Raw genomic sequence first — 21,861 nt, 5'->3', positions numbered from 1 at the left:
TATTCCGTTTCAGGCTTAAACATGGCACTACCTCAGAGAGATCTTGTTTGATATGTTTGCATGTTGTGATTCAAGCACTAGTCATCATGAAGCTAACATGTTACAACTGTAGTCCACACGTATAACGGTACACTGAATGGTGCAAATTATTTTACATCACACCCCCTTTTGTTCAAAAGCAGTGATTGACTCCTATTGAACATATGTTATTATTGTAATTGTGAACTGAACCTGCCAGGAGACATACTTGTGTGATACATTTTAAATGCATTTCACTTTTATTACTTTGTAACCTGCGTCCGCGTTTGTTTTTTCTGCTCATGTTAACACAGCTCGGAGGAAGTCTCTGTTTGACGAAAACAAACATTTGTTGGGTGGATTGCTGAAATTAACCCCAGCCACTGGTAATTACTCTGGGGCGCAAATCAGTCCATGACCTTTTTGTCCACCATGCTGCCTCAGACAGGATCCAGCTGCATGTAGATCAGCCTTGGTCCTGCTTCAATAGGAATAGTCCAGCCAAACTGCCAGGCCAGGACCAGTTTGAGTGAGAACACAAGCAACCCCAGACCAGCTTTGACTTATCTGGGTCTCCTCAGTAAGGGGTATCTTGGCGCAATGAGCACAGCATACAGGTCTGGGCATACCTTTCACACTAAGGGCATCACACTGAGAAAACCAAAAAAGTGATGGGTGGATCAGTTGAATTAATCCCAGTAACTGGTAATTGCCCTAAGCTGCAATCCAGTTAATTGTCTTTTTGCACCCAGTTTCAGCTCGGGGTACCCCACTGGAAGTGAATCAGGAATACACTGAAGATTCAGATCCATAAAGCACGTTTTGAACAATTTAAAGGATGACAAACCCAGGATTGTGAGGCCTTATGGTCAAACTCATTAACTTCAACGTCAAAGGTCTGAATACTCCATTAAAGCGATTAGCAGTATTGAGCATGCTACTTAAGTTAAAAGAGGATATGCCCCTAATTCAAGAAACTCACTTCTTTGATAAGGATTGGTTTTGTTTCAAGTCCAAATGATTCCCTAACCAATTCTTTTGATCAGTGACTAATAAAACAAGAGCTGTTGCAATACTCATTTCTCACTGGGTACAATTCTAGGTGGTGAAGGTCTTACCAGATAAAAGGGCAGATTATTCAGCATTTTGTTCAGGATGCGTTCCTTTAAATTTACAGTAGCGCACATGGGTAAGGAAGGGTTCATAAAGGAGGCTATTCCTAACATGATCTTGGGATATTTTAAATAGTGATAGATCAGATCAAGTATAGCACTGCTTTAGGAAAAGGTCAAACAGGCTCAACATCAGTGGAGGTCGGTGAATGTTTGGGTAACATAGGATTAGTAGATATGTGGTATAGCCACCCCCCTACTCATAGTGACCACCTTTTCTTCGACTACACACAAATTATAAGCCAGACTAGATCATTTCCTCTTCACAATAGGATATACATGGCACAGTCATGATACACAGCTTTATAAGATCATGTATCAATATCACTGATATTATTTTTTCTCAAGATCAAAAAACGCAACAAGCACTACAGGTTGAGGCAAGGCCTACTATGGGATAAAAGCAGTAGGGAACAAATACAGGAAGATAATCACCAATATATGACACAGTATGACAAAGGGGAAGGAAAAGATAGAATCTTTTGTGACAATCTAAAAGTGGTAAGCAGAGGACAACAGATATTACTCTATACAAGATAAAACAGAACTGGATACGGAAAGCAAATGTTTGGAGTTCCAAATGAAAAAACTGGAGGGATGCATAGGCTGTAACTAAATATGCTGCTGGATACTGGTACCGAGGGCTCAGGTCAGGGCCTAGAATAACAACAAATCGAAATATGCTTTGTTGAAAACAAAACAATGATAGTGCATTGGGGCAACAGGATTAATACATTGGTGGATTGCACACATAAAATAAAAATGGTGAGGGATTGACTAGCAGAGATAAAGGACGAGGATGGTACAAGAAATTTGACATTCCTTGAATAACTAATGTGTAACCCTTTCTACAAAATTCTTTACCTGGTCGAAGATTCGTCCATGAACCATATTGACAAACTCCTAAAACAAATCACAATTGCCCAAAATATTTCCTGACTAAGTGGAATAGTCAAACCAACACGTCAAACTGGCAAAAGTAATCTCAGGTACATCTCAATTAAGGCTTGATAAGTTTCCAGACACTGATGTCTGTACGCTGGATCTTTATAAGGCATTTTGCACAACTGTGGCTCAAGTTTTACGCAACTATTTTACTCTCAATCAAGTGCCTCCTCTATGTCTAAAGATTAGATGGCCATACTCCCCAAACTAGGCAAGAACCTCATGTTATGCAACCCCTACAGGCCCATACATGTTTAAATGTTGAAGCAAAATTATACATAGGCATTTTAGCAATCAGACTGGGACCTATGGTGCCAAGGGATGATTGATCACAATCAAATGATCTACATGCCCAGAAGATGTGGGGACAATGCAAAGAAAATGTTACCTATACCTGAGAATACCCATATAACGAGGAACAAATGCTTTGCTGATCTCATTGCGAAGAAAGTGTTTGATCGAGTTAATTGACAGTTCTGGAGCAAAACGCTGGAATCCCCTTGCTTCGGCGCTTGATACAGAGAAATGATCCTATGTCTTTGACAAAACCCTACTGTAAACATTGAGACTAAAGGAGGATTGTACCTGCCAATAGTTATACAAAGGGGAACTAGACAAGGCTGTCCTATTTCAAGATTGCTGTTTGCTCTCACCATGGACTCAATGACAGAGAGGCTTCATCTTAATGGAGACATTAAAGGTGTACTTGGAAGGATAACTTCAAGCTCACTATGTATGCAGGTGAAGTGTTGGTTTTGCTGCCTGACCCAATTAGTTTGTTTCCTCCATTAATGATATAATTTAAGGGCTATGGTGAGGTCTCTTTCTTTAAAATTAATTGTCAGAAGTTCCAGATGTTGAATACTTCCACCCCACAGAACAAATGTTTATATTTCCAGCAAGTGTCCTATTCCTGTTGGCAGATCTATGGCTCCAGCTCACTTCAGTCATTGAACACAGGACTTCAACCAATTATGACCTGCACTTGAGGGCCATTGAAAAGGATCTGTTAACATGGAGCATGGGGTATTTCTACACTTGGAAGACAGCTATGGACTATATGACCACACTGCCTAGGATTATCTTCATTTTTTAATCACTACCTATACCTACTCGACTACTCCAAAAAATCCAAAGAGTAGGTTTGCTTTATTTGACCAGGGAAAAGCATCCTACGGTAATCTAGAAATATGCCCCCACAGAAAGGTGGCCTGCCAGCCACCCCTTCCTGCTATCATGAAGGTCAATTAAATTATTTGGTGGAATGATAAAGATCTGCATATGAAAAAAAAGCACTTTAAAGATCAGACTATTGCTGCCAACAGAAAAAGTTCCTTGATGGAGAAATACATTGCTATGGGGGCTCCACTCATCTTAGATCATAAGGGCCCCACTAATAATATGGGTTCAGATAATTTGCCACAAAGACATTGCTACCTATCAATCTCATGTCATGCTGTTTCTAGGTAAACCAGTCTTCTCTCCAAAAATGAATAAAAACTCTTTCAACCTATGAAAAATTAAAGACTGCACAAGAGTGGGTGACCTGTTGACGAATAGCACATTAAATCCTTCTAAACAGTCAAGGCAGACTTTTGTTTGACTAAGAAAGAGAGGTTTCACTATTTCCAGACACATTAATGGGAACTTCACCACTGAATTAGACCACATACCAGCCGCCCACAAATGAAACTTGAGAAGTGGTTACTGTTGAAAAATGGAGCAAAGGGATAATATCTGAGATTTACTAATTACTGGTCAACAATCCCCTGAAAGAAAATTCCCGGAACAGAAACAGGTGAGGAGGAGTTAGAAAGGCAGTTACCAGAAGATGAGCTGAGAGACATTTTCATATGATCATATCTAGCAGCAAGGGACTCTGCATGAAGAAGCTAGGATTAAAATCATGGTTTATTAGTGCAAGACTCTGGCAAAACTTCTTGAGACAGATCCCAATAGGTCAGACAAATGTTGGCATGAATGTTGGTTAGTCTGTACCTTGACACATCTGCTATGGCCTTGCCCAAAATGACACAGGTACTTGATAGAAGTCTGTGACGTGATCCACAATATATTCACTATAAATGTTCCCAGATTCCCATCCTACACACTACTGGGTTTACCTAAAGACTAGGCTTATCTGTGCACTCATGGAGAGGAAATTCAATCTCCTTGGTGCTCTGAGGCTAGACAGGCAAACACTACTCTATGGGGCAAAATCAGAGTGTCTGCTTTCAGAGAATTGTTAAATATATAATGAGACCTCCTAGAAAAAGAGAACAAGTCATTGGAACAAAAGTAAATTCTGTAAATGCTTTTCAGAATGCATGAGAGACATTTCTAGACTATTGCCTTAAGAATTTATAGTGCTTACATGCTCTCAATACCATAAAGTTTGAGAATGTTTCCGCTCTTAATTCCCAGCTGGTCAAGGCATGGGGAAGGGGCAAAGAGGAGTACATCATTTATTAGTCTAATTCAAAAGGTTATGCCTAAAGAGTACTATATATAATTGCTTCTCTTTAAAAAAAAACCTTTATTTGGTGTTCTTTAATTCATACATGATACCAGCAAACTGTGCATGAAGGCGCAAACACGCACCCAACGGTAAATACTGTCATGTGTCATAGTTAGGCCCATGTAGAAATGCTGCCATCTTTTGCCGTGAACACATTTCTTATGTTGCCTTTCCTTTCACACAATAACCTTTTACACACATTTGTGTGAGTGACAATGCTGGATTAGGTTTTCTTAAACTGCTGAGTTTACTGATTTTATGTCAAGGCAGGATTCTAGCATTATGCATTAACTTTTATTTACCCCTCCGGAGCAGCAAACCATTAAATGCTTCCAAATAAAACTTTAAAAACATCACAATGAATAATAGAATCTTCAGTCCCATATATGTTAGTTCTTCTTCCTCTTTTGCTTGCTGTTTCTAAGCAGATAAGTGTATCAAAATATACATTTTGATATACATTTTAAATGGTTATTTGATTTTTGTATGACTTCTATGGGCCAAGGTGTGAGGAGTAGATATGGAGTCACAAGTTAGAGAGGTGAACCAGGAGAGCAAATAAGAAAGATAATTGCTCAGGAGTTGCACAGTGCTCTGCAGGAGACAGTTAAAAACGCATTACAAAAAGAGAGAGTGAGAGGGACAATTCATGTGGAGGATGATGAGTATTTCTCAGTCTCAGAGGAGGATGAGGTGCGCAGAGGGCCAGGAGGTAAATGCGCAAGATAAAGTAAACATAAGGAGTTAGATTCTAGTAGAAAGGGAGTCTGAGGCGGCTCAGATGGAGAGTGTGCCCATTCTGGCATTCAGCAGGGGCAGTCAAGCACTGAGAGTAAGGTTATTATCAGGTGTGATGGAGGTAAAAGGAGTATCATCCACTTGGGATCAGTATGTGTTGGATCAGGACTACAATGACTATTTTGAAGAGGAATTTAGGGATAATTCAGGTGAGAGGTCTGAGAAGGTAAAGAAAGTAACTGACCAATAGGGTAGAATCTTTTTGATCCAGTGGAAAGGATTAGTGGCCTTTGGAGCACGTGGCTCAATATATTAGACACTGGATTAGAAGGCCATTGGAAAAGGAGGAGTGTAATGTGATGCAGGCGGAACGTTTTCGGCTGGTCATAGATAAAGTCACAATGACCCCAAATTTGAATGCAGAAATGATCACTTATTTGTTCAAGTTAGGACGGGATCCAAGGAAGCGTTTAGAATGCTTGCTCAAACAATGTCAGGACAAGCTCCTGGACGTTTAAGGCCCTTAGCAAGGATGTTCGATTTGGTGGAAGATGCTTTTGTTAAGGGAAAGGATCTGATACTGAGTTTTTGAGAGGCTGGTGCTAGCGCACTATTTTTTTTTTAGGCAATGCAAACACGGGCAGTGCCGAAAGTCAGTTTTCATGTGCATTAATCCTAAATTGGCTGATCTGGCAAAAAGAGAGTCGAGTGAGGACGCCAAAGGCCTTTTATTTGGCGAAGATATGGTGAAGTCCATGGGGAAGTACGTGCAAACTTTCACCAGTTTGGGTAATGCGCAGTTCAACATGACAAAAACAGAGGTTTTAATAGGGGCAGTCTTTCTGGGCATGCTGGAAGAGAGGGCAACATTTCAGCCACGCCAATTATAAGACCCACTACTATGGTTACCGAGCAAATGATGGTTATGGATCCAGAGGAAGTCAACGAAGTTTCTATCCCCGAAGAGGAAGAGGAGGAAGATATAGATTGTCTAGAGGACAAAGGCAAACCTCCAATACAGGACAAGGTGAGTATGAAGATTTGTATTGGTTCTATCCCCATAAAGGTGGGAGGAAGATTACGGTTGTTTCACAATCATTGGAGTCAAATAACAAAAGATGTGTAGGTGTCAGAGGCTGTGAAAAGATATCAAATTGAGTTTATAACTGAGCCTTATCAGTTAAGCGAGCCAAACGAATTGGTATGCAACAAATAGTTGTTGGATATAGTGACAGATGAGATCAACCAGATCGTAGCAAAGGAAACAATAGCAGAGGTAGCAGAAGAAGAAAAAGGTTTTGTAAGTATGCATGTTCTGCTGGAGAAAAAGGAAAAAGGCTGAAGGCCAGTTATAAATCTAAGAACATTGAATCAGTATGTAATGAATCAGACATTTCAAAATGGAACTGGTTCACATGTTGAAAGACATGTTGCAGGAGCAGGACTGGATGGTGAAGTTGGATCTCAAAAATGTCTACTTCATGATTCCAACAGGTAAGGAGAGCAGGAAATATCTACAAATCAGGTGGAAAGGTGTTTTATACCAATGTCAATGTCTGCCATTTGGTTTATATGCAATCCATTTGTGTTTTACAAAAGTGTTGAAGCCAGTAGTTGGACACTTGTGAGAGAGGGGTGTTCAGATGATTATATATCTGGACGATATTCTGTTAACGGGACAGGAGTTGGAGGAGTTGAACAGCAGATTCTGGTACAAGATTTGTTGGAAAACTTGGGTTTCATACTAAATTTGGAGAAATAAGTTTTGACAACAACACAGAGTGTGGAGATATTGTGATTTGTAATGGACACATTGTCTTGTCAACTACAGTTACCAGAAAAGAAAGTCAGGAAAATAAGACAGGAAGTGAAAATGTTGTCGAAGAAAGAAAAAGTACTATTGAGGGGATTAGCTTGGGTGATTGGTCTCTTGCCTTTGGAAATTCAGGCGATTTTTCCAGGTCCATTGCATTATCCGTTTATACAGAGCTCTGTGGTATAGAGACAGAGTGGTTTTGAGTTAGGATGCCATTATAAAGATGCAATGGTGGAAGGAGAATTTAGGCGCATGGAATGAAAAATCATTATCTGGAGTAAAGCCAGATTTCATTTTGGAATCGGATGCAAGCAAATTAGGAAAGAGAGCTTGTTGCTCAGGTCAGGAAAGAAGAGGTGTTTGGAATGCATTGGAAAAGGAGTTTCATATACATTTTTTGGAGAGGAAGGCAGAGATGTTTGCCTTGCTGAGTTTCAGGAGACAGTTAGAGAGCCATTCTGTTCTTTTAAGGATGGACATCACATCAATTTGTTTTGTTTCTGGAATCTGTGAAACTGCAACTATTTAGGTCTGATGTGACAACTCAGCTGTCTCCAGACATTATGTAATCACCAGAAAAAATAGCCGTAAGAAGCAGTACTGAAGGAGGAACGTAAGCTTCTCCAAAACGTTAATGTCCAAACTTTTGGGCAGATGCCAAGTGCTTCCACTGAAATAAAGTGCTTGTTTTGATTTGTGGGAAATATGTATGATCACTACACCAGGCCTGAGTTGGTTATGGTGACAAGTGAAAGATCAAGGCAATGGGTCTTACTACTTCACTGGACAAAGTTAAGTCAGATACCATAGGTCTGATCAGTTTTTATGAAAAGCTATAGCACTGTGGTAAATCCCAGTCAGGCATTTTATTGTATGTAATGACACTTAATGCCAAATAAGTCAAGGTTTTAAGGGCTGGTTACAAACCCTGGATGTAGAACATTGTGCAAGCAGCAATGGGTCACATCACTTTATCAATTGACTCAAACATCCTGTGAGTATTGCCATTTTACCTCATTACACGTGTGTCTCCACCTGAAAATAAGTGTGCTACGGTGCGAGAGCTGGGTGGCCAGTCCTTTGTTTTTCCATATTCTCCATTTCTAAGACCTCCTTCATTTCTTTCTGTCTTCTTTTTTATTTTGTTTGGGTGTTTTTAAAGCACCATGCCGCTACCCAGACACTTGGCTGCTAGTTTCCTGCTCAGTTAGTATTCAGTCCGCTGCAGTCCGCGAAGCCTCCACTTCTAAACTGGATATTAAGCTTGAACTTAAAATCACTTTTATATAACTCATTTCTCGCTACTTAATGGCCTCACATTTAGCTGAGGGGTAATAATTTATTAAACTAAAGGGAAGAAGAAAGGGCTACTCATACCTAAATATTATTAATTATTGGAGTGGATCCACAAAGATAATGCCTAAGTGATGACTAATTTCTGATGTAATAATGCAATGGAAATTACTTGACTTCCAGTTATCGAGGGGAAATTCCATCAAGTTCTGAGAAAGTAATGCACAGTCATGTATTGTGTACATTTTTGCAAGGCTCCAATGTAAAAAGGCTACTCGCCCATGTTTGCTACAGCTGTATGAAGTACATTTCCTGTGCGCATGACTACAAAACTGTAAAAATCGATTGCCTGAGAAGGATCGCTTGGGGTGTGCGAAGGCTCACTAAACAATGTGTGTGAGACTGCACGTTTAAATCTTTTGAAATACACAGGCATGTACATTTAAGAGCAGGTATGCGTGGGGTGAATGCATAGCTGCCAAGGTTTCAGATTGCTTATGTGTGACATATTCATAATTTCAGTGTAATTATGAGTGATATTCAACGACTCTGAGTGACACTTTCTCGCGATCAAAATCAAACAATGAAGATGAGGGAAAGATATAAATATCAGAATTACACCCATTTGAACAACGAGAAACATGTGATCTCAGAGGTCAGATATTTTTATAATGTTACCATTAATACTATCAATGAGATAACTTTGAATTTAATATTTTTAATTGGGTTGAGTATGTGTTGTGATTTAATGTTGGTATTTTACATTGGTTCGGGAATGTGTTGATATTTAATGTTGCTGTGCTTTAAGGTGCTCTTACCTATTAGTATAAGTATTGTGAGGTCATAAGAATTGCATTTAGTCTGTAGGCCATGGGTTCCATGGATGTTTTGGGGGGTTATAGGTTGCAAGGCCATCCAAAACTGAAATGTGTCAGTGTTTTGTTTGGTGTTTAATTTATAGCTTTAACTGTACTTTAACTGTATTTCTTTTAAATGAATAAAAAAAAGTTTTTTTTACAAATAACTTTAACTGTACTTTAACTTTAATTTTTAGAATTGATTTACGAAGTTTTTTTTACGTAAGTTAAGGTGTTATATCCAATTCTAACCATCACTTTATTTTTACTGTAACTTTTTCAGTAACTTTCTATGTTTTTTCATGATCCACTACATCCAAATTCTTTGAAATTATTCCCTTCATCACTGCTCACAACCTTAAACCATACTCAGCGGCAGTTCACACCAGGGCCTGGCCTACAGCCTTTGCCCAATCCACTACGGACAGCATTGCCGGGCTTAGGCATTTGTGACTGTTTTGCTTCTAGTCTTTTTGGGGGCGTGATAGTGGATTTTTTGGTGTTTTTGTCATTTTTGTGGTTTTACCGTTTTTTTCTTTGCAACTTTAGTGACAAACAGCAACTAAAAACTTTTTTAACATTTGGTTTCCTTAATGATTGAACTTGCTGTAATCGTCTTAATCGCCTTCCATCAGTTGATTTCCCATCCTGGGATTTTTCTCCCCACCACAGATATTGGTTTTGCGCTCTCTGCAGTATAGTGAAAGATGCTTTGTTCTGCATCTTGCATAACCTGTTGGGGAACTTTCTGAGGTTTCTCAGGTTCTTGGAGCTCTGGTGTTTCCTTTTGTATGCCTCTCCAGGAACCATACATACTAATTTACAAGTTTCAGGTGTCACTGAGTTGTAGAAGTCGCGAATCACTAGAGGTAACTCCGGCCCCTGCTTAGCTTTTGGTTACATAGGCTGCAAGGGACCTTCTTGCATTGGGTATTTTCTTCACCGGTGGGTGTGTGAAGAACTCTCACAACCCTGAATCTTTTCTGTGTTTCTCCACCTCTTCACTCTCCCAAATGCATGCTACTACTACTACTTCTTAAGCAGTAAAGGATAGACCAAAATCAAATGTTATTGTTGACATAGTAGCTTCCCCAAGGTAGCTGTGAATAACAGTTCCATATATTCAGTTTTTTTGTTTTTAACAAAATGGTGGATCTGCCCCTTGTAGCCATGAAAAAAGGCACTTTTTGGAAGATTACCCGAGATTTCAACCAATGAAAATCTCAGAACAAATTTATTTTCCTCAACAAAATTTTAGGGGCCATTGATGGTTTCAACCAAGGCCTGGGTGTAAGGATATGCCCACCCTGCAACCTTGTGTGGCTTTTCATTTTTCTTTTGAGGATATGGTAGCTGTGCCCTACATCCAGTAATTGTGGCTGCAAGAGAAAGATGTCTCCTGCTGCCAGGCAATAAGAGCCTTCTGGTCTACGAACCCGACTAAGAGTTTGCGGACCAGCAATAGATGACGAGAAAACAGTTCACCCATCCAATTTAAAGTGAAATCCGCAAGTGTCTTCCAACCTGGGTACAAGGACAGTTTGCAGACTAATTGTACAGATAGCTCTAACTTTTAAACCCTTTCAAGCCCACAAAACATTTCTGTAATGAAAATTTCTCAAACTATTGAACGGATTTACAACAAACCACTCAAAGGCACATCCGTGAGTAAAGTTGTCGTTTGATTCCCAGTTAGGTGTAACTCTGTTCAATACTTTTTTTCTGTTGCAGATATCAAGGATTAGTATGGGAATTAATATGGGAAATGTCACATTTTTGACCCTCCTCCTTCATCACTGGACAAACCTTACGATGCCAAACCTAAACAGAAGTGTGCGACGCTGCCCCTAATAACCAACCCAAACTAGATGAACTTTACTTTTTGTAAGTTTCATGCAGAATCCTCACACAGCACCAAAGTTATCATGAAATGGAAAAACGGGTTGTCAATAGCAACTCTGATTGTAACTACAGAGATGCTGTCACTCACTCAGCACACGATTTTCTACTTATGCAATTCATTGGTTTTGTTACAAGACCAGTATCATCTTCACCATTAAAAGAAGTGAAGATATGTATTTTCTCTAATTCTTATCATCTATAGACTATCTAAACACAGCTCAACTAGTGTGCGAATGCTGTTTGGCCCTTCCCATTACACAAAGAACAACATGTATAAGGTTGGCTAAGAGAGCTTCCATTTTGTTGTAATAAGACACTTGGTCTACCCTGTCTCTATTACTTGTTTGGGGGGTAAACACATCGCTCGGGAGGTGCAGGGAAATTTTAAGGCATGGGCACTTGTCCAGGGCCCAACCTTCCAAGGGCCCCCCAGGGAAAGTGAACTTCGTCTGTTCTATTTTGTTACCTTTACTTTTGAATCTGTCTCCTCCTACCCAGGATTTTTGGCGCGCAGGGCAATACATAGTTCAACAAAGTTTAATATATAATGTAATATTGTTGGCATCATGTGGGTGTGAATTTGCAGCAAATTGATCATAAAATTCAATTTTTATCCAAGCAGACGCCCCTAAAGAGTGTCTTGCTCAGCCCCCAAATTTCTTACAATGACACTGGGTGGAAGAGCCACACTTAAAGTAACAGACAAGGGAGAATGTTGGGTAAAAGTAACAATTCTTACCTGATTTTTAAGTATGCAGCCCCTCCAAATACCAATAGTACAACAATGATGACTGTCACTGTAATGGCTGCAATGCTTCCTACAAAAGAAAAGAGAGCAGATTCTGTGGATATAGCCCTGGCTTATCTATACATAAGTATTTTTTATTACATACATTGAAAGTAGTAGTTTATCTTAATGAATCATTCTAAATATCACAGACAATAAGTTACGTAATCTTCAAATTATCAACTGCACTGCAACAAAAAGTGCTGTTGTTAACTGTTCATTAATAACCATGGACATGTTTATCTTTCAGGGTTTTACTTGTCGTAGAAAAAGCACAAGTCAAGCAATAAATACATTAATTACGTCAGCTCTGACATGCAATATGCAAAATAGTATAATGGCTACATTTTACTATTATTGTAGTATAGTATATAGAATGCAGTCAGAAAGCTTGCTTCTACGCTGATACGGAAGAAAGACACAAGGTTACTATCAAACAAATATGCATGCTTCAGACACTGACTCACAAAAATGCAACTAAAAATACGTTTGTGCCAAGAGACACCCATAGATGTCAGCAAACATCCATGCTTGCCAAGAGATATCACCAGTGGTGGCCGGCATGGCTCGCGGATGGCAGGGCGGGTGGGTCTCAAATGGGTCACGTAGGGGGGGTCAAGCAGGGGGTGGTGGGGTCATACATATTAAAAAAAACATTAAAAAAACCCAAAAACGTACATTTGCGCATCTCTGCTACTGTTCTCCACATGGAACTCGAGGAACAGGAAGCAGGCCCCACCAACCAATCACAGCCCTGCAATGCAAGGTTGTGATTGGTAAGCATCCAGGCTCCCCTGACTAATCACAATGCTGCATTACAGCTTTGTGATTGGTTTTGAGCGTCCTGGTTCGTCGCTCAACCAGGGAATTCAGCCTGCATGTAGAACGGAGAAAGTGCACATGACTGGTTTGGGCGGCCCAAGAGGGCTGACCAAACAATCATTGTGCAATTAAGACTGGCCAAACCATCTCTCCCCGTCCTGCTCCGGAAGCAGAGCAGCCCCGCCATACCCACAAAGCAGCACGAAGCATAATATGATAACTAAAAGTTATTATAATTTTATGTTTCTTCTTCGCACTGCTTAAAAGCAGGGGTGCAACACTCCTCCACCATTGGATATCACCACACATGGCATATTTCCCAAGCCCACACCAAACAGCCAGATAAACAATCAGACATTAGCCACAACAAGAAATACCCATACACATGTTCAAACAGCTGTGGACATGATCTGACACCTATCCTCACCATCAGACACGCAGGTATGCCATCCTAGTTTGAAAACACGTACACCCTCAGATACACATGACTACAATCAGACCAACAGATACTCAGACACCCTGTAACTAAACATAGTCACCCATAGATCAATACACATACAACTGTGGACATATTACAGTATGGGCGCTGTTTCCTGGTTAGCGCTGCCCAGCGCTAACCAGGAAAATGTGCTGCATTATAATGAATGCTCTGCCCCCTGAGTAGCCACGTACGTGCGCTACCCCCATGGCAGCTCATTCAGCTGAAAATCTGAGCGGCTGCTTTGAAACCACTCCGTGCTGTACAGTGCAGGTAGCAACCCGCCTGCATTTTGAAGGGGGATTAGAGATCCTCTTGTAGGCGGGTGCAGAGAGTGACTTCACACGCCTGCAAGGGGATGTCTTGCCCCACTCCAGAGGGCTGCTATTAAGGGGCACACTGACATAGTGCCATCTTTCAGTGCGCTTCCTGGCAGCTTCTTTGCCTCTGCCCCCGCGTCTGTAATACAGCGTGGGCGCAGAGGCAAGGAGTTTCTCTCATTTGCATAAGGCCACGCCCCCCATAAACGAGGGAACGCCCTCTGATGATAGCACTGGCATTTTATGTGTGCCCGCTCTATCAGTATTACAGAAGGGAATGTGCAAGCATCTGAAGTCTCTTCTGTAATACCAAAGTGCCCTGGGGGCACGCAAAGGGGGCACAAACGCCAGGTGTGCATCCAGAGCACTCTGATAATACAGCCCCAGGTTGGCAAGGCAGGTGCCAGATAAACCAGTCTTCCTTGGCTGAAACTATTTTGCAGCCGAAGAAGGGCTGCGGCAGGTGGCAGGTGTCCTATATGCATTGCAAGCAGGGCTCTAAGCCATCTGTCGAAAGCCCCAGGTCATGGTCACCCTCCAAGAGGAGGTTGAAAAAGGTCTAAGGTAGCTGGCAGGTGCCTCTCCACCCTCTTTTCAGTAGCGAACAAGGTGTTGGTGTGAGAACGTAGCTCTGTATATACTGTTCCCAAATAGGTACAGTGTGTACAGAGTCCACAGTCCCCAGAGGTTTGGCAGAGGTTAAAGTTAGATATAACCTTACTCTCTAAAGTGGTAGCTTGGTCGAGCAGTAAGGCAGTATCAGAGGACAGTGTAAAGCATTTGTTGTACACACTCAGTCAGCAAATGGTCTCACACACTCAAGAACTGAACTCTAGGTCAATGGTTTGTATAAACAATATATATGGTTGTTTTATTTTAGAATCAACAATAGGTATAAAAATATACTTTCTCAGAATGAGATGCTTTAGTTAAATACTTTGCAATAGGCAATTGACTTTTGCAGATAATAGTTACAGTTTTGTTGCAACAGGCAACACAATTTCAAACACAATAATACATTGAGCTTAATGGGAATTTTAAGTTATGTGCACGTGATTACTTTCAGGATTACTTTTCTAACTCCAGGACTGGATCCTAGATTCAGTCAAACAAGTGAGTAAATTTGTTTTGGTTACTGTGATGATTTTTAAGCAATATTTTGCTATTTTAAAAGTTGACACTTAGAAACGTTTGCTAATCAAATTACCAATGTTATCCTATGGAAGGAAATTAACTTAGCAGGTAAGAGGGGTTATGGTTACTTTTTCTAGGTCAGTGTTGAATCCTAGATCCATCACTAGTGTAAATTTTTAAGGAATATTTATAAGTTTGCAAAATCGACACTTAGAAGAAATTTCATAGAAAAACAGTCAATGGTTTCCTATGGGAGAAAATTCAAGTTACGGGTAAAGTATGTTCTTGTTACTTTTGTAATCCAGTGCTGGGCTCCTAGGCTCAGTACTGGGGCATCTATCTAAAACAGGTAAGTAATTACGTTTTCACAGTTGGTACGATTTTTAAAGAATATTTGTAGTTTGCAAAAATCGACACAAGAAATTTCACAGAAAAACAGTCAATGGTTTCCTATGGGAGAAAATTGAGTTAGTGGTAAGTACGGTTGTAAGTACTTTTCAGGGTCAGTGCTGGGCACCAAGATCCAGCACTGGGATCTCTCCTAATAGCAGGTGAGTATTTCCGTTTTCGCTACTCGGTTGATTTTAGGTGAATATTTTAAAGTTTAGAAACTCCACACTTAGAAAAAATTTCAGAAGAAGCCAGTCAATGTTACCCTATGGAAGAAAAGTGAGTTATCGGCTTTTAGGTAAGTACTCGACTGGCAGAGTTAAGGTTCTGGGCATAGACTCAGGGGTCTCCCAGGGTCAGGTAAGTACAGTTGTTACACCCTCAGCGGCACAGGGGCAGCCGGGGGCAGAGTGAGTTAGGCCCAATGTTATCCTATGGGAGGCAGGGGGGCCTTGGTTGGTGGCTGCTGACTAGCAGGCCACGCGGTTGTGGGAGCTGAGCTCCTGGTCACTTGTTCAGGGCGAATAGGTAAGTATGTAGGAGTAGAAGTTGCACTTCCAGGGCCACTCGGGCGGCTGGGTACAGGGTGCTTTTGAGCCTTCGAGCGCTCAATGGATTTCAATGGGAAAGCTCAAGGACGAACAAAGGCTACAAGCTCGGGGACGAAGATTCTTCAGGTGCCACCACCACTGTGAGAGGTAAGTTGGCTAGTTGGAGGATAGGTAGGTACCCAGGAGTCGGGCACTGAGGGCCGCAGGGCGCCGGGTGTAGGAGTGCCTTTTGATGTCGAGAAATCTTACCCTCTGTTGATCGCGGTTGGGGGGGGTCCCTGGTTCTGAGGCTGCAGGCGTCATCAGGAGCGTCGAAGTGGGTGCTTGGGTGCCGGATTTGGGGTCACAGTCACCGGGTGGACATCCTCGGGGTCTTTGTCCACTCCGGCACAGGCCAGGCTTGGTGGGTGCAGAGTTTGCAGGGTTTGCGGTTCCGGGCTGATGCCAGGGGTTAGAAACATGCTTTGAGCAGAGCCACTGCTCATGGGAGGCCCAGGTGCTCAGAGTCACAAGGTAGCCAGGACCTCCGGGGCTTGTGAGGTTGCTGGCCGCAGGATTTAGCAGGAGCAGGTTCGAGGGTCGACAGGCCGGTAGGGCTGGGGCCAAAGCAGTTGCTGTCTTCCTCTTCTTAGCAGCTGCACAGCAGGTCTTCTTTCTTCTTGTTCTTCTTTGCTAGTTTAGAATCTGGAATCTGAGGAAGGACGGTTCAGGGTGCCCCTAAACACTAGATTTTGGGGCGTTACAGGTAGGTAAAGGGCAGGGACCAATGGGTCCCTGCCCTGGGGTGGGTACACCCCCTATCCTGCCACTCTCCTGTGGGAGGAGGGCAGTAGCCTAGTCCTGATTGGGCAGGGCTTCACATCTTCAAGATGGCGAGTGCCCGGAGATGTGCTTCACCTCGCCTCTCCCACCTGAAGGGTGGGGTTGGCAGAGGCTGGCACATCCCCTGTCCTTACTTGGGGTTTCTGGCCAGTCTTCCCGCCAGAGTGGGGGTCAGAACCGGTGGGGGCCAGTTGCTGAGTACAGCAAGTGGCCTGGAGAAGCTCAAAAAGGCAGCATGCCTTTGAAGCTTCCCCCTGCCCATCCTGGGGGAGGAGACCTAGCACCTCGCCCAGGGTGTGCATTGTTGCAGGCCCAGGAGAGCGGGGCTCTCCACCCAGGGGTCCAGCAACATGTCTGCTGTGTGGCAGCCTAGGCAGCCTCTCAGACAAGACGTGGATTGTAGGTTAGGTTTCAGGGGGCATCTCTAAGATGCCCTCTGTGGTGCTTTGTACATTAAATCCCACACTGGCATTAGTGCGGGTTTAATGTGCTGAGAAGTTTGATACCAAACTTCTCAGTCTTCAGTGTTGCAATTATGGTGCTGTGGAGTTCGTGTTTGACGAGCTCCCAGCACCATATACTCTTAAATGGCAGCACTGCACTTACAGTGCCCACGAATGGACCTGGGTACTGTAGGGACACAGGGCTCATGCTCCTGTGCCCACACCACTGGCATAGAGCACCCAGCTAGAGGGGTGGCTGATGTATGCCAGGGCAGTGTAGGTTGTGGGCATGGCACATGTGTGCCATGTCGACTCTTTGTTTTGTCTTGTACCCAGACACTCAGCCTGAAGGGGCAGTGTGTTTGTTTTAGGGCACAGGGCCTCTAAGGGTGGCACAATAAGTGCTGCAGCCCTTAGAGGCCTTCCCTGGTCACAAGGCCCTAGGTACCTAGGGTACAATTTACCAGGGGCTGACATGTGGCCAGGGTTTGCCAATTTGGGTTTTAGGTTTTAGGAAAGGAACATAGGCCCTGAGCACCTGATTGGCACACTCAGTCAAAGCACAGTTAGCAATTCAGAAAAAATTGGGGGCATACCATGCATGAAAGGTGGCACTTTCTCACAGTTGGGACCTGGCAGCTCCTCAGTTCTCAGAGGACTGGAACATTTTGCAGCCCAAAGTGAATGACAGCTGGCCCAGCACAGTGTTTTCAACAGAAACCAGGTAATGGGGACTTTGACAGCTGCCCAGCCCTTCTTGGTCTATGGAATTTGGCAGATCAAGTAAGCTCAAAGAAAGGTGAAGACTCCTTCGCTGCATATTTTTCTATTGCACTGAGGGAAAAAAGGACAGCTGTCCCATGCCTCTTTCACCATCCAAAAAGGACCGGAGAGGGAGAGAGAGAGAAAGAGAGAGAGAGAGAGAGAGGGAGGGAGGGGGAGAGAGAGAGAGAGAGAGGAGGAGGAGGGAAGGAGAGAGGGAGACAGAGAGAGAGAGAGAGAGAGAGAGAGAGAGAGAGAGAGAGAGAGAGAGAGAGAGAGCTCAATGCCTTGTTCACAATAGTGAACAGGGCGTCTGCGTAAGTTAGCAAGAACTCAATTACTATAAATTACAGCTAAAAATAATAATGACATTCCCTCAAAAATTAAAGCTAATGGAGTTAATGTTAGTGGTAGTCAATAGAGGCAGCACCAGAAAACCTAAAAGATAGTAAATTTACAAATTAAGTTAATATAATGATGTAATCTCACGCTGCACTGTAATAAATAAAAATACCTTGGCAAATCGGGACCTATAAAGTAAATTAGATCAACTCACTTTATGTTTTCAGTAGATTACAAAATTCCATCTAATGTGATTATGGATATAATGTACAAAAAATATAAGTAGTAGCTATAGTAGTGTCTTTAATACATTTATTTGGCAACCGTTTTTACGTACAATTTTCTGTGATGACCTAATGTACAATTTAGAAAATCCCCCATTTAGTAATATTGTACTAACTCTATATGTCAGCATTTCTAACAACTCCTGCTGTGTAGAGTTGAATTGCTAATGACAGATGGCAATACAGTATGCTGCTGTGTCTGTTGACCGGCCACACCTAGAAATTATGCAAAAAGGAAAGGTAGACAAGTGTTCATGTAAACTACTAATATTGGGAAAAGAACTGAATGACACAAAAAGAAGTCAAAAGATGGGGATGGAATAATTGGTAGAGGACTTTTACAGTATTTTAGAATTTGTACAAATTAAAAATGGAAATCATACATAGAGTAAGAGAGAAAAAGACAGAGAGCTATAGAAACAACACCCGCAGAAAAGAAAAGAAGGGAAAGTAGCATATTTAAGGAGAAAGGAGTGTGAAGGGTTGATTGGCGAAACTTGGAGCATATGCAAGAAAGTCCTTTTAATATAGTTGAAAAAATCAGGTGTATCAAGGCTGAATATGGCTTGCTAGAGGCTGAAGACTTCCATTCAGTGCACAGCTAAAGTTTGGTGATGGCGGTAACAAAGCAAAAAAAAGGCTAACTAGATAGTAATCATTTTTGTGTTGCCCAAAAGCAGAGACACAAACAGGAAAAAGTGCTACTTGAGAGACAAGCCATACATTCAGAGACATATCTTTCTTTGATATTCATTGATTTCTAAAATTAAAGACATAATCGAATGAAATCTTGGGTAAATCAAGTTTGGAAAAGGTTGCCAGGGGGTCAATATTTTACCCTTGGGTGGAAATTCTGGGATAGCAGCAATCCATACTTCACAGAAAGTTCAAAAAGGGGCACTATCAATCGTAAGACATTTATCCTTCAATGGAAGGCTAGTAAAAGTTGCAGTAAGGTGTAAACATTCGAGTGATTGCAGCTGATGAAATTAAGTTAAAATAGAAGAAGGGAGGCCTGTAAGTTTGCAGAGATGGCAGGTGAAACCACTAAAAGGAAAGGGTAACACTGAGAGACAGAGAGTGGGTATCTGAGGAATGTCCTTGCTAAAAGCTGGTCATGACTACTGTTTAGGATGTAAGAGAAGATGCCTTTTTCGCATATCTCTTCCCTCGAAATCCTCAAACTTGTCTAAAAAAACAATAAAAACTTTGTTTGGTTTTAAAAGAAAAACAAACGAGAAAGGATTTAATAGAGTATTTCCGATGATGAAATCACTCACCTACCTTGGTCATTGAGGAAACATTACCAATAATGGCGCAAGTGGTATACTTTCAAAATAAGTTAGAATTGTGTGAGTGAGTTTTTCAGTAATAGGAAATAATGCTTGATTTAAATGTGTTTTAATTAGGAAAACCAGGGTTTGGTAAATTTAGTAAATGTGGTCTTGTCAGCCTACATTGAAATTCATTTTACAGTGACAGAATGAAATGTGCTTTTAAATTACAAGAGTGAACTTTCTACATGTATGTTTCGCTTTTGCGTCTGTACGTTTCCATTTCACTTTGCTGTTTGCTTGTTGAGCTGAAATGTATTAAATTGAGTTCCTCAAGATGGAAGCCATGTGCAGGATGTTTCCACATTTGTGACAGATTCGAGGATCTTTACCGAGTCTGTTCTAAGAAATCGTTCAGCCGTTGTACTGCGTATTGTTTTTATTTGTTACACAAATGTCATGTTATTTCCTTCATTTTCTATGTATTCCTTATTATAATTATGCAGGAATGTAGGTGTTTCTAAATGTTTCCTATTTGCTTATCAGAATGTTTTAAAAAGCTATTGGTTCATGTATATCTAATATTATTAGTACATCCCTCTTAAATCAGATCTCACCATGTTGAGTGTGTGGCTTCACTGTCTGAAATCTATAAAATGCACCCTTTTTTGGTAGAGTTTCTGCTTACTTTCAGAAAAAAAAATCAGTCTCTATGTTAGTCGTTCTATTGATTTATACTTAAACTTTTCTTGACTTTGAACTGAGTAGATTCTATCTTAGCCCTCTTTCTGAACTATACTTTGGTCTGGCTATTTACTTGCATGGAGGGTGACCTTGTGTTTATCCTCTCATATTTAGATTGTTTGATGCAACATTGTGTTGGACTTGGCCCTTCTGGCCGGTTCACCCCGAAACTTTTTGCTTAATATGGTGACTTGGTTTAGTGATTTTATTGACTTCGGCGCACTTTACCGCTGTGTCCCAGGGTAAAGTGCGTGCGTGTTGTGAGGTTGGCCTGCCCTCCCATAGGAATGCACGGGGGAATGTATGTGTCCTGGTAGTTCCTGATGCGTGGGGTGTGCAGGCCCGTGTTTGGTATGTGCGGACTCGTGGGAGTGAATGCTGCGCGTTGATGTGTGCAGCGTGCATGTACCTGGTGTGGAAGTGCCACTTCTAGAAGTGGGCACTTCAGTGTGCAGTCTGAAATGTGTGGCTTGTCTGGCGATTGGCTGATGAGGTCAGGTGACGGACTAGGGAATTCCCCAGAGTCAGGAGGAGTCACCCAGTGGTGAATGGGGAGTTAGCATGTTGATGGCTGGGGAGGAGTGTACCTGGGTCCTGAATAGGACAGGGATTCCCCCACACAATGCTGGCGCCGGCCCCTGTGGTGCGTCTAATGACCCTAGCCCTGCCAGTGAATAGGGAGAGGGGCTGAGCAAAACAAAGTGCTCAGGAACCTGTTGGAACTGGTTCGCCCCTTCCCTGCACCTTAGACAAAGGATTTGCCTGTATAAAAATGGGGCTGTGTCCCCACAGAAGTTGTTCTCTTGCAGGATCCACTTGAGGGGGGGCCTGCTGCTGCTGGGCGCCAGGAGAGACCGCCACTGGGGACTGCCTCCCTGCTGGAGGGCCCTGTGAGCTGGCTCTGGGCCCAGCCTTTGCCCCCTGCTCTCTGAAAGACCCTTTTTGTTGCTGAACATTGCTTGTAGCGCCTGGGAGCGCTTTCTGGACTTCCTAGCGCTGGGCGCGCTGTTTTCCTGGACTAGCTGTCTCTCAGAGCCTGGGAGCGCTCTGAGGATCCTTTGTAGCGCTGCGAGCGCTGGCTCACCTTGTAGCGCTGTGAAGCGCTTTGATTCGGCTTGCGGGTGCCAACCCCGCATATTTGCGTATCGCTGCGGCGGGTGCCTACCCCGCCGAGGATTGCATTTACGGAGGGAGCCCACCCCTCTAATCACCGAGATCACCGCTGCAGCCCGGTTCGTGACCGGAAGTCAGGCAAGCCTGGGGGCGGGCCGCCGGGACAACCGGAACTGAGCAGAGGAGGGCGGGAGCCTACCCCGCCTCCTACCGAAGCGTCGCGGCTGCTTAACCCCCGGAGCAGGCAGGAGCCTACCCTGCGCCCCGGGGTACTTAGGAGAGTGACGAGGACGGCCGGAGCTGGAGCGGAGGAGGGCGCGAGGCACATTGTCGGTG

At 42.6% G+C, this 21,861-nt stretch overlaps 1 protein-coding gene across 1 annotated transcript in view; it reads right to left on the bottom strand.

The window, feature by feature from the left end:
• The window catches only part of PARM1 (prostate androgen-regulated mucin-like protein 1), a 409,351-nt gene that overhangs the window by 69,758 nt on the left and 317,732 nt on the right, over positions 1–21,861 (bottom strand). Inside the window, exon 3 of the mRNA XM_085636487.1 lies at positions 11,999–12,077. Coding sequence (XP_085492613.1) covers positions 11,999–12,077 — 79 coding nt within the window. The remainder of the gene's footprint in view (positions 1–11,998; positions 12,078–21,861) is intronic.

This window comes from Triturus cristatus, chromosome 2_1 (assembly GCF_964204655.1).
Source record: "Triturus cristatus chromosome 2_1, aTriCri1.1, whole genome shotgun sequence".
Taxonomy (NCBI): domain Eukaryota; kingdom Metazoa; phylum Chordata; class Amphibia; order Caudata; family Salamandridae; genus Triturus; species Triturus cristatus.
This window is presented reverse-complemented; position numbering and strand designations above follow the sequence as displayed.